The 14,383-nt window shown below is 35.9% G+C and overlaps 2 protein-coding genes and 1 long non-coding RNA gene across 4 annotated transcripts in view; 1 reads left to right on the plus strand and 2 right to left on the minus strand.

The window, feature by feature from the left end:
• LOC117337581 overlaps positions 1–366 on the minus strand; it is a 49,307-nt gene extending 48,941 nt beyond the window's left edge. The window contains exon 1 of the mRNA XM_033898626.1: positions 93–366. Within this exon, the coding sequence (XP_033754517.1) occupies positions 93–296 (204 nt within the window). The 5' untranslated portion in view covers positions 297–366. The remainder of the gene's footprint in view (positions 1–92) is intronic.
• Positions 367–7,500: 7,134 nt separating this feature from the next.
• On the plus strand, positions 7,501–7,868 carry LOC117337115. Its single transcript, XR_004534755.1, has 2 exons — positions 7,501–7,581; positions 7,627–7,868. It is a non-coding gene; the product is annotated as an uncharacterized LOC117337115 (long non-coding RNA).
• A 79-nt stretch (positions 7,869–7,947) lies between these two features.
• The window catches only part of LOC117337114 (engulfment and cell motility protein 1-like), a 30,174-nt gene continuing 23,738 nt past the window's right edge, over positions 7,948–14,383 (minus strand). For both annotated transcript variants that reach the window (XM_033897908.1, XM_033897907.1), the window contains 2 exons: positions 11,082–11,222; positions 7,948–10,284 (listed from right to left, as the gene is read on the minus strand). In XM_033897908.1, coding sequence (XP_033753799.1) covers positions 10,129–10,284; positions 11,082–11,222 — 297 coding nt within the window. In that variant the 3' untranslated portion in view covers positions 7,948–10,128. The remainder of the gene's footprint in view (positions 10,285–11,081; positions 11,223–14,383) is intronic.

Raw genomic sequence — 14,383 nt, forward strand, 5'->3', positions numbered from 1 at the left:
CTTATATATGAAGTTATCCAAATATGTTTCCAAGATTTTCCCATAATTTTAATTCCGAATTTCCAAACTAATGCAATTTATAAGTAACGTACCAGTTGATCTTGTGTTGCAAGTTTCAGAATATCTTCTGGACTTCCTTTTTTGTCCTTCAATAGTTTGTCCAAAATATCCATGCATTGTTCTGCTATGCTGGGTCCGAAAGGGAGAGTGTCTTTTTGCTTCGCAGTTTCGTGAATGCAAATGTCCCCTTTGCATTGCTTGCATTTTCTGGTCTTTTTACCAAATCGAGTTGCCATTTTCACAACAGAATATCGAAACTTTGAAAAATCTCAATATCTTCTTGAATAGAAATTGTGAATGTTATGAAACGTTTTCGTCTATTGATGACGTCATAGTAGATATGACGTCACAATACAATACCCCAATGCTGTATACTCCGCGAAATGACGTGACGTGTCGAGGTCAGTACTTTGAGGCGCAATAGACTAAAAGTAAAGACAGGAATAGATGTTTGAATGCTGAATCTGACTAATATACGGGTACTTTAGGTAAAGAAATCCTCCTAAGAGGTAAGCTTGTTAGTAACTGGGTTGTTTGGTGTATACGTCATCGCAACACGATGGTCACCGATATAAAACCTGGACATGGTGACAGGGTTAACTTATAATTTATAGATATCGCTGGCTACCCAAATGTTACTAATCAGCTAGAGAGGTTTGGAAACAATGCCCATACCCTTGCTCGTTTGGGCGGGCGCTCAATAATACAGCCAAACAAAAAAGGAAGTCATGTGTGGCATGGGAAACAAAATCTAAAAAGTAGAGAGAGAAACAAAGGCCTGAAATGTTAAAATAGATGCAGCAAATTCATATTTGTAATTTAGGTTACTCTAAGTTGAGACCACATAAAGTAAAATATGCATGGATTGCTATATCCGTCGTCTGTATCATATTATGATATCGTTCATCAATTGTTAACCTGCAGAGATGAAATTATTATAAAGTAATTTATCTCATACTTTGCCACAGTGAATCAATGTGATTAGAATTCAGTAGACTTTGGCGGATTACATCCGCTACGAAACTCTATCTTTCTGGCGAGGTGGCAGTATTAAACAGACTTTGGTGGATTACATCCACTACGAAACTCTATCTTACTGGCGAGGCGGCAGTATTCAGTAGACTTTGGTGGATTACATCCACTACGAAACTCTATCTTACTGGCAAGGCGGCAGTATTCAGTAGACTTTGGCGGATTACATCTACTACGAAACTCTATCTTACTGGCGAGGTGGCAGTATTCAGTAGACTTTGGTGGATTACATGTACATGTACTTCGAAACTCAATCTTACTGGCAAGGTGGCAGTATTCAGTAGACTTTGGTGGATTACATCTACTACGAAACTCAATCTTACTGGCGAGGCGGCAGTTTTCAGTAGACTTTGGTGGATTACATGTACATGTACTTCGAAACTCTATCTTACTGGCGAGGTGGTAGTATTCAGTAGACTTTGGCGGATTACATCTACTACGAAACTCTATCTTACTGGCGAGGCGGCAGTATTCAGTAGACTTTGGTGGATTACATCCACTTCGAAACTCAATCTCACTGGCGAGGTGGCAGTATTCAGTAGACTTTGACGGATTACATGTACATGTACTTCGAAACTCAATCTCACCGGCGAGGTGGCATTATTCAGTAGACTTTGGTGGATTACATGTACATGTACTTCGAAACTCAATCTCACCGGCGAGGTGGCATTATTCAGTAGACTTTGGCGGATTACATCCACTTCGAAACTCTATCTTACTGGCGAGGCGGCAGTATTCAGTAGACTTTGGTGGATTACATCCACTTCGAAACTCAATCTCACTGGCGAGGTGGCAGTATTCAGTAGACTTTGACGGATTACATGTACATGTACTTCGAAACTCAATCTCACCGGCGAGGTGGCATTATTCAGTAGACTTTGGTGGATTACATGTACATGTACTTCGAAACTCAATCTCACCGGCGAGGTGGCATTATTCAGTAGACTTTGACGGATTACATGTACATGTACTTCGAAACTCAATCTCACTGGCGAGGTGGCAGTATTCAGTAGACTTTGACGGATTACATGTACATGTACTTCGAAACTCAATCTCACCGGCGAGGTGGCATTATTCAGTAGACTTTGGTGGATTACATCCACTACGAAACTCCATCTTACTGGCGAGGTGGCAGTATTAAACAGACTTTGGTGGATTACATGTACTGCCAAACTCCATCTTACTGGCGAGGTGGCAGTAGCTCACTAAATGAACGTCTGTCTAGAGACGGACAGGCCCCCTTATCGAATCCCGGATCTTCGGTATTTCAGACAATCGTTTTATTCCTGGGTTAAAGGGGTGCAACTCCCCAACAATGTATCTGAAACGAACTATTGAATAACTAAATTTGTTTTTGCAAGTGTTGTGTCAATACTATTGAGGACACATTAGGTATTTTACATGCGTGTTCCTTGTGATAAGACCTTGCTATTGAGGTACTACATTTGTGGACCTGCTGACCTTGACTTTGACCTTAACGTTAACCTTAATTGGCCGCAGTATATTAACCGTACGAGATGGGGCTTTCATATATATTTGACATGTGCGTTCCTTGTCATAAGATCTTTCTATTGTACTACATTTGCGAACCTGCTCAACTTGACCGGGACTTTTGATCTCCTTTAAAGAACAAGAGCTGTTGGAGAACAGCATAGCTCGTCTCACAAATGTTTGTCAATAAATAATTAAAATATATTAATTGGAATGGTTTCGCAAATTGCATTAATAATATTTATATTGTTTACTTGATCAGATTGTTTTGTGAATTCATGCAATTTTCAATACCATACATTTATATATATATAAATTATTTATTGACAAACATTCGGGAGACAAGCTATGCTGTTGTTAATTGAATATATTAAATACAAATGTAATTGCTTTTGGACATATTTCTTCATTTTTTTTGACAAAATATTATCCTAATGAGAGTTGTCTCCCTTGAAAAATGTGGACCCGTATAAATTGTCTATTGTGAGTATTTCCACATTGTTTTATTTTCAGTTTCACCCCAAGAAGGGATAATGTAACTCCATAGGGACTCTTTTACCAAATATCAGCACCCTAGTACAATCATAAAGTGAAATGTTAATAGCTTTCAACATTTGCACAAAAATTTAAAAAATGTGTTTTTTCCCCAAAATAATCTTTCAGTTTAACTCTGGCAAGGGATAGTTTAATCCCCACAGGGAACCTAATACCATGTATTACTATGCCTTTCAACACTCACAACATAAGCTTAACACAAAGTCCAAAGATTTAAAAACAAAAAAAAACCTTCTTTTTTTTTAAAGTTTTACTCCAGGAAGGGATTGTCTTACTCCATAGGGACTCTATTGCCAAATATCAGCACCCTAGTACAATTATAAAGTGATGTATTAATACCTTTCAACACTTGCACCAAAAACTTAACGCATAATTATTCTAAGTCAAAAAATTTGAAAATTCTGGTTTTTTCCCAAATAAATCTTTCAGTTTTACTCTGGCAGGGGATAGTTTAACCCCAGAGGGACTCTATTGTCAATTATCAGCACCCTAGTACAATTATAAAGTGATGTATTAATACCTTTCAACACTTGCACCAAAAAGTTAATGCAGAAATATTCTAATTCCAAGGACCATATTACCATAAATTACTATGCCTTTCAACACTTGCACCAAAAATTTAACATTTGAAAAACCAACGCCGACACCGACGCCAGAGTGACGACATAAGCTCTCTCTCTTCTTCGAAGAGACGAGCTTAAAAACTAATTCTGAATTAAAACCCACTCAGCGAACTACAACTCTTGTTGATTGTAGTTTACCATTCAGAAATGTCGGAGATGCATTACTTCATATGCCTTATTTTCTTGCAGATACGCGTATGTGGTATGGCTTCCTCGGATATAAACGAGCTGCAATTATAATAAAACATTCACATGACACTGAAAAAAATAGCACTCCATCTCCAGTTAATTTTTCACCCTGAGTATACTTTGTAGGTTCAGATCACCAATGATTCAAATTCAGTTGGCCAAAGCTTCAACATGTCCAAAAGTTGGCCAAGGTGGAATTGAAGGTATCTCAAAGTAAAAAGATTGTATGTCTCTTTGAAATTCCGAAGCTGTTAATTTGGCCAAACACTTTGTTCCTTTGTCATAGTATACTACATTTTCATTACAGACGTCTTGATTTTTAATTATGTATGTATAAAAGTTTTTAAGACAAGTATTTAAGACAGTATATTGGCAGCATACTGTATCAATGCGTTATTCAAATCATGTTTCAACTAACAACTTGGCAAATACTTGTGTCACGCAGTTCCCCTCCATACTTTGCCATGCGGTTCTATCTAGACTTTTCCAACATGGTATGTGTATGCGCATATAAAATACTTTACTCCGGGTGGAAACTGGGATTCAACCGGGAATATTGACAGATACGAGTGATTCAGCATAACGCCATTCTCTCCACAGTTAACACTCCGAGAGAGATCGGAATTATACTAGAATTACCTCCCCTTGTTACTAGCCTACACAGGAATAACAAACAGCTATATTGTATATACTGGTATTCGCACAGACATTTATTACAATGTATAGGTATATACAATGATTTCCGTCTCGACTGACACTGAAATGATAACATCTACATATATTGGCACATTTCCCATGCATAACACAATGAATACAATGAATAGATGACTGTTTTTATGTGTAGGATACCTTGTACTTATAAAACACACCCCAAACATAATAAGCTCTATCAGAAATGTGGGTGTGGCTTTTTGTTCTTTTCATTTTCAACATTGTACAATTAGGTAGTGGTGCAAACAAATTAAAACACACCCTTATTTAAGAGTCTGGCCATCATACGTCTAACCTGGTTGACAAAACAAAGATAAACTAGATAATAGTGTATCATTGTTTATATTATAATTTACAATTACCATTTTAAAGTTTAATTGAAAAAAAAAAATTGTATTGATATTCAAATTAACTCAAACTGATTTTTTCATGAAATTAAACCGTTCTATATACATATTTTCAAACATACATTTCAAAGCGATGTACACAAGTAACAAATTATGACAGATACTTTGGTTCTTCCAGTAAAGCAGAACGTTACATATACATGAACCTCCTGTCATGATAAGTACAATAATATTGGGTATTACAGAATGTGACAGGCGAGTTTTCGTTTTTACTCTATTAAAGTCTCGGGTAATAAAATGATGTAACAGATTTAATGATACAGTTTTAAATGATCTTCAGGAGTAGAGCATAAATACATCAATATATCCAGTTCAAGTCTCTATCTGTTAGCAACAAAACTGAAACTGTTCACAGAAATTAGCATTCTTCTAAAAAAAATATATATATATATATATAAAGAGTACTTCTAATGAGACTTCTAGTGGTTTGTTTTTTGTCAGTAATTTTATAACCGTGCCGATTGAGAGAATAGTGGTTTGTTTTTTGTCAGTAATTTTATAACCGTGCCGATTGAGAGAATAGTGGTTTGTTTTTTGTCAGTAATTTTATAACCGTGCCGATTGAGAGAATAGTGGTTTGTTTTTTGTCAGTAATTTTATAACCGTGCCGATTGAGAGAATAGTGGTTTGTTTTTTGTCAGTAATTTTATAACCGTGCCGATTGAGAGAATAAGACAGAGAAAAAAGGTCTGTAAAACAAGGATCCTGAACATAACGCTTGGCTTTAGCGATTGTCTTTGGTAACTTTTAAAAAAATAACTTACGAGTGTGGAATAAATTCAATATCCAAAAATCACAATCGTGTGACCTGTTTCTACCACAATGATATCGGCTTCAATCAAAGGGGAACGTGGCCGCCAAAACCAATCTGACGTATGCAAACAAAGTTTACAAAGGATGGATTTGACCCGGTGATGTGATGTCATTCGATTATTGATGATGTTAATAACAATTGCAGTTCGGGTCAAAGTTCGAATTCTTGACCAATCAAAAGACCGAATGGTTATATTCCACTAGTGAAATATACCATATATATCCACAGTCAGCACATTTATACAATGGCCTGAGAGTGGAATAACACAAAATCTTGTGGTAGAAAACTTCTTCTACAAAGCAACAAAGTCAATAACAAATTAATCATAATATCTGTTGTTTAAGCCATAAGAGATACAATAGATGGTATGTGGGAACAGTCAATGCTACAAACACAATTTATATATGCATTAATATAGTAATGTATAGAATTTGCAAACAATATCCAAAGTGTCCAGCCTGTCGTGGTCGAATGTCGGGTCAGGGTCACTTTGAAACACGGATGTACAAATGTACAATGGCTGATTTCGGGGACATTGGTATTATCGAAGCATTTAAAGATTTTGCAATAAAAATTGCTGATAATAATAGTTTAGCATCATTTTTAACCTCATTTCTACTTATCAGTATGGCTTACAAAAATTTCAAATTCTGAAAAACCAGTCGATTTCAGCTTATCTGAGGATTAGCACAAACCATGCTGTCATCATTATCAGAACGACGGACAAAATGCTGGTGAAATGGATGTTTACTGTACCGATTCACAGCGAGATTGTTCTTTATATTACCTTAACACTTTGTTAACAGCGAGAATGTTCTTTATATTACCTTAACACTTTGTTAACAGCGAGAATGTTCTTTATATTACCTTAACACTTTGTTACGTACAGCCAAATTATCAAACTAGACTATGATTCATATACAGTTGTGTATAAAGCTAACTCGGACCATGATTTATTTGCATACAGTACACACATATATAGGTATATAACATAACCGTACATGATAATGGCTAGACTAGTGGGGTTTAGGAAAGTATCAATAATACACTTAACAAAAATAAACTCACATACTGAATATAAACATGCTAAAAAATACATTAATTAAAATGTACATAAAATTCTGGTCCCTCAAATATACAAGACTTCATTAGGTATTCAAAGATCATTGTTTAGCTAATTAGGCACTTAAAGTGTAGCACTTAAACCATAATGCTAAAAACACATGATATACAGGAATTCTTAAATTCTAGAAAGGTCCCATAATATTATGTTGGTGAACAAACCTGTAAAGTTGTCATCATCTCATAATACATTTTGTAAATCTATCCATATAGTTTTCATTCCATCCAAAAGGCCTTTCAGGATGCTGAATCACAACATTTCTGCATATGCCATTAACTTTTCACATTATCTAGCTATATAGTGGCAAACAAACAAAATTGTATGGAAATCACGAAAAGTAGAACCGTATACATTTAATAGGATACTCCAGTAAAAAAATTAGTGTTCTGAAAAATCATAATAAAAAACAGAAAATTACCAATACAGTCACATGGGAAGTTAACATAAAGCAACATTACTATCCAACTTCATATTGACTACTTTATCTATGTGTCTTCACTTCTTACATACATCTGCATTTAGTGAAGGAAATGTTGAACGATGTGTAAGCTACACAGAGGCAGACAAAGCAGGCAGGTGCTTCCCTTGGTTAGACTGCTGTTACACAGACAAAGCAGACAGGTGCTTCCCTTGGTTAGACTGCTGTTACACAGACAAAGCAGACAGGTGCTTCCCTTGGTTAGACTGCTGTTACACAGACAAAGCAGACAGGTGCTTCCCTTGGTTAGACCGCTGTTACACTTAGGATTCCAAACAAGTAAAGCTCAGTATCACCACAATGTCAGATCTACTAGTTTAACAGGAATGTACGAATTAACCTTATTGTTACAAGTCTAAATATAAACAACAAAGTTTAAAAAAAACAATAAAAATCTGCCAAGAACAAATTTCACATCGAGGTACGGGCCCTAAACTTACATGTGTCTTTTTTTTTTTGAGAGAGAGAGAGAAATTAACAGAATTGTAAATAAAAAAATAATGTACCGTATACATGTTACATTATAACGGTCACATCTACTCAAAATCTGCCTGTTTGTGAACATTTATTTTCACAATTATAGTGCCACATTCACTAAAAAAATAAAAAGATTAAAACAATCTTAGTTTATTTATCATGACTTTAATGTATAAAGGAGAGTTGAAAAACCCCTCAAGAGATTTTTGTTATCTACAATAATCACAGCTCCAATCTCTGGACATCATAAAGGTGGTCACCACTGAAACAAATGTCTATTTCTCCAATAAAATTAAGTACAAAAAAATTAGATTGTTTATACCACTAACTCTCACATTATGTCAGGATCCAAAAACTGGGTCATCACATCAATATTTATATGGAAATCCTGACGGAACCAATCAGACTGACAACTTATGACACATCAAGCTTATAGATCAGACTATATTTATGCACAAATTTTTGTAATCAAACTGGACACTTGACCACCCAAGTCAAGAGAAATTAGGAATGGACATCCAGACGCAAAACTGCTTATGTTTGAGATTTTATAGTTCTCCAATATTTCATCATTTCAGTGATGACCATGTTTAGATCCTAGTAGCCGAGATCCTCCTGGTCTACATAACATTAATTAATGGTTATATTTCTCCTAAACCTTAAACTTAACGATAAGTCCTTTAATTGTCAAAAAAAAATGATGATATAATACTGCTGTGTTATAATTATTAATCTCATTAAAAAAAGTTATTCTGAAAATTCAATCCAACTTTTAGAGGCAACTTTCCTTCAATAAAAGTAAAGATGAAGGTTCTTTTTCCACCTAATATACATTGATCCACAATCTGAGAATGTTGGAGAAATACAGATCCTTTGCATTTAAATGTAATAGCAAATATTGTTCTACAAATGTATACAAAAAATGGTCACAGACTCTCCATGTACATGTAATACAAAATACAGAATATATTTTATACATAATACTAAATGTACTGTAACAGTTGTGGAGTTTGACGTTTTGTGAGACCAGTTCTATTGTCAAATACCAACATTATGAGAGTGTTCTGAGCCTCACAAAACAACTACATGTAACTCAGCATATCATAAGATTCTGTTATTGACAAAATGAGTTTGTGAATTATGATATTAAAAACTGAATCAATGCAATAATGACAAAAAGTTATCCTAAAGATAGGGGTCTCATTGATATTTGGAAATTTTCATTAATCAACAATACAAGCACCAACCAGACAGTGGGTTTATGCTAGTACCATTATAGAACTACAGTCTTTTAGAATTTAAACTTAAGCGACGAATTTCATGTACCACTAGTGACAGAAAATAGCTGCATTTTGTCAAACCACTATCACCATTCGTGTACGTGACTGTGGTTAGATAGACAGTATAACCACTATCACCATTCGTGTACGTGATTGTGGTTATATAGACAGTATAACCACTATCACCATTCGTGTACGTGATTGTGGTTATATAGACAGTATAACCACTATCACCATTCGTGTACATGATTGTGGTTAGATAGACAGTATAATTAGTACTTTCATTATACCACATTTGAATCGAGAAACAATTTCCCTGTAAAGCTTAAAACACTGAAAATTAACAGAAACATATCTTCACTGTGATGACTACATCAACAGAAACATATCTTCACTGAGATGACGACATCAACAGAAACATATCTTCACTGTGATGACTACATCAACAGAAACATATCTTCACTGTGATGACGACATCAACAGAAACATATCTTCACTGTGATGACTACATCAACAGAAACATATCTTCACTGTGATGACGACATCAACAGAAACATATCTTCATTGTGATGATGACATCAACAGAAACATATCTTCACTGAGATGACGACATCAACAGAAACATATCTTCACTGAGATGACGACATCAACAGAAACATATCTTCACTGTGATGACTACATCAACAGAAACATATCTTCACTGAGATGACTACATCAACAGAAACATATCTTCACTGAGATGACGACATCAACAGAAACATATCTTCACTGAGATGACGACTGCTGGTTTTAAAAGACACTGTTTTATTGACTGTTATGTACAGTATAAATTGTTCGGCACTAATCCACCTTGACAGGATCATTGTTATGACTACAGTTACTGTGTAATCATAAATTTGGGTGGGCGAAGTCGTAATTATCAGGTTCTGGTGGTATAGGTGGCGGTTCTGTGGGTATTGTTATTCCTTCTGCATCCAGCATCCGAATCTTTATCTCCATGTTTAGAAGTAGCTCTAAATCTTTTGTTCTTTGTTGGCTACTCATCTGAAATAATATATGAAAATACACCAATAGTTTTTGTTGTAACATATAGCATTAGGTCGATTAATTACTTTTGTGTTGTTTTTTTAGTCACCAATAAAATTAGTTTTTCTATCAGATACAATTCCATCCTATAGAATACAATTAATAGTCATTCTATATCAAACAATCATGCTTGGTATTGTTTAAGCAATACATGTCCCTTCTGGCCCCCTCTAAATATAGTAACAGTGACTCAAAAACCCTGAAACTCGAAGCTGTAGCTACTTATACAGAAGTAATACCTTGAAGCAAGGCTGAGAAAAATGCTGAAAACTGAGTTGATGGACTGAAAGACAGCTGGGCAGACAGACAGACAGACGGACAAACTGACAGAGAGGAAACCTATTGTCCCTATGTTTCGCCGGTAGGAGACTAATAAATGTCCGCTACTGATTGACCTTTGTTCTTCATTGGTAAGCTACAGCCCGTGTGGCATCTAGTACTGGGTCGAGGGCCAGGAATCAACTAATCTTATGTTGGTGTATACAAGATGTATCAGTCATGTCTACTATCTTACTGGTGGGTTAATGAATCATATCACTAGTTAGTAACATGGAAAACTCATCAACTAGTCTGATAATCTATCATGTTTATCAATTATTGATCAGTTCCCTGTAAATATCAACTGAAGCTGCAGAGGGAATCATGATATATCTCAAACACATTTGTATTACGAATGCATGTATGGGTACACAAACACATTACTTTGTACACCTTCTATAATAAATAAATCTTTTAAAAGCAATGAAGAAGTATACCTCTGCTGTCTGTAGAATGTTCAGGCCATCCATCCACATGTCAAACTCACACTCATCTTTAGCTACGAAACAGAAGGACTCGGGAGAATCAGTGGTCGTCGAGGAAGGCTGAATAGCAAACGCTAAATTGGTGGCTATAGTCTGTAATGGAAAGAATGGCTGAATGTATCTGGTGTGAGTGGCAAATGATCACAAAGTCAAAGCTGTTTATGTTGGCTATAAAACTGTGTATCTAGTAAAGTTATGACCATCACAGTCTCATAGTTGTAATCGAAACAATAAAACTTTAATACTGGTAGGAGATTAATAATGTAGATTTTTAAACCTAGATATTTATCAACCAACACAGAAAATAATTCCATACAAAACACCAAATTTAGTCAAAAACAACAATACTGCTTACAAGTTTGAATTTTGAAATTGTGAGAGACGTTTTTTTTTATGATCAGTTAATGAATTTAGACAAACTATGACATCAATACAATCTAATACCATTACAGTTACTGTAGGTAACATGGAATTAACTCCAATGATCTATCTTACACCCCTTTTTGTGTAAGATTCTATAATTGATCAAATACCTTGTAACAAGTATTCATGAGAAAATACATGCTAAGGTTTTAAATTCATTTCCCTATTTGATAGGAAAATTTAATCTCTGAGAGTACACTTTTCAATACAGAGACAATCATGTAACATCATTTATTCATGAGGTATTTATGACATCACAATAGCGTCTTTAGAGTATGATATTTCTGACATGGGCATAACGATGTAGAATATGTCAGTTATACGCCAAAATAACTTCCTGTACCAATAGTTAATGTACATATTATACATATTGAATATAAACAAGTGTAAATAAATCACTGAACAAGATAATACACACCTAAATACTTATAAATACTTCATGTCATTGTGATATTTCAAATTCCAGTTGTAGATTTTGTATCAACATGACATTATAAAATGAATATATTTGTAAATGACTTACATCATGCAACAATCCATTCAGATAGAGATTTAAATTACATGGTGTATATTCTTTATGTTGGTTTACTTAGTTTAAATGTATCACACCATCCATATAAAATCAAGTGCACCGCAAATAGCTGCACAATATGCCTGTTTGACAGTTTTATCTAATACTAACAGGCCCTTTTGGACTTTTCCAATGCCAACATTATACATTTAATTTTTTGGGAAACATGAATGTTTGTTCACCGGAAGCGCATCATGTTCTTGTTAGTATTAGTTTATACATATCCAAATTTCAGAAGAAAAAAAAATTAAATTTAGAAAAATTATTAGATATTTTCACAAATTTAATTCATTAAGAATAATTAGTAAAAGAAATTAATACAGTAGCACCATTATAACTTTGAAGAAACTTGCAAAATTTAACCAACTGATGACAGATGGTTGCACAATCAGTATTCTATGATTCCTTTTAGTATTTTACTATCTTTTATTTTATGATTATTGTTGTGTAGGTTTTTTTGTCAGTGTCTTTGACCTTTGGTAATAAGATGGAGTACACAGTGGCCTGTCACTCATTATATATTAAATACCTTGATCCATGGCCACTGTTTGTCTATATGTTTAGGTTTGTGATATTGTTTGGGTTTGTATCAATTGTATTTTACTTTTGAGTGAATTCACTGCCACTAGATGTTACACCACTCGGGAGTCTTGCCGGTGTCCCTATCTATATCACCATGATCGCTAATCCTTATCTAAATGTATACATGTTACAGTATCAACATATCTAGGTAAACTGAGCTGGTTGTTCTCCTGTAGGAGCAGAAAGCTCCTTCTAGCACTCCTATATGTCTCCCTCTATCACTCCTACATGTCTCCTCCTATCACTCCTATATGTCTCCTTCTATCACTCCTACATGTACATGTCTCCTATCACTCCTACATGTCTCCTTCTATCACTCCTACATGTCTGTCTGGGGGCCGCGGTGGCCGAGTGGTTAAGGTGTCGCGACACTTTAACACTAGCCCTCCACCTCTGGGTTGCGAGTTCGAAACCTACGTGGGGCAGTTGTCAGGTACTGACCGTAGGCCGGTGGTTTTTCTCCGGGTACTCCGGCTTTCCTCCACCTCCAAAACCTGACACGTCCTTAAATGACCCGGGCTGTTAATAGGACGTTAAACAAAAACAAACCAAACCAAAATCCTACATGTCTCCTATCACTCCTACATGGCTCCTTCTATCACTCCTACATGTCTCCTTCTATCACTCCTACATGTCTCCTTCTATCACTCCTACATGTCTCCTTCTATCACTCCTACATGTCTCCTTCTATCACGCCTACATGTCTCCTCCTATCACTCCTACATGTCTCCTTCTATCACTCCTACATGTCTCCTTCTATCATTCCTACATGTCTCCTATCACTCCTACATGTCTCCTTTCACTCCTACATGTCTCCTATCACTCCTACATGGCTCCTTCTATCACTCCTACATGTCTCCTATCACTCCTACATGTCTCCTATCACTCCTACATGTCTCCTTCTATCACTCCTACATGTCTCCTTCTATCACTCCTACATGTCTCCTATCACTCCTACATGGCTCCTTCTATCGCTCCTACATGTCTCCTTCTATCACTCCTACATGTCTCCTATCACTCCTACATGTCTCCTATCACTCCTACATGTCTCCTTCTATCACTCCTACATGTCTCCTTCTATCACTCCTACATGTCTCCCTCTATCGCTCCTACATGTCTCCTTCTATCACTCCTACATGTCTTCTATCACTCCTGCATGTCTCCCTCTATCGCTCCTACATGTCTCCTATCACTCCTACATGTCTCCTATCACTCCTACATGTCTCCTTCTATCACTCCTACATGTCTCCTTCTATCACTCCTACATGTCTCCCTCTATCGCTCCTACATGTCTCCTTCTATCACTCCTACATGTCTTCTATCACTCCTGCATGTCTCCCTCTATCGCTCCTAAATGTCTCCTATCACTCCTACATGTCTCCTATCACTCCTACATGTCTCCCTCTATCACTCCTACATGCTACACTTTTATATAGGGAGAGTGAGAGAGGTGCGGAGAGTTCGATTTTGAGTGCCTTGGTGTTGCTATACTGGATTGTACTGGATTATTAAGCTGTACATGTATGTCCACATTTATACAGAACACAGAAACCTAACAGCAGAATTGCAATTATAATTACTCAAGGGCCCAAGACTTTCTTCATAAATTTTAACCTCTGGTATTGTGACAGAATGCCTGGTGCTACCACAAAGGGCATTTATGGAGGGACTACGAGCC

Source organism: Pecten maximus, chromosome 11 (genome assembly GCF_902652985.1).
Source record: "Pecten maximus chromosome 11, xPecMax1.1, whole genome shotgun sequence".
Lineage (NCBI taxonomy): Eukaryota > Metazoa > Mollusca > Bivalvia > Pectinida > Pectinidae > Pecten > Pecten maximus.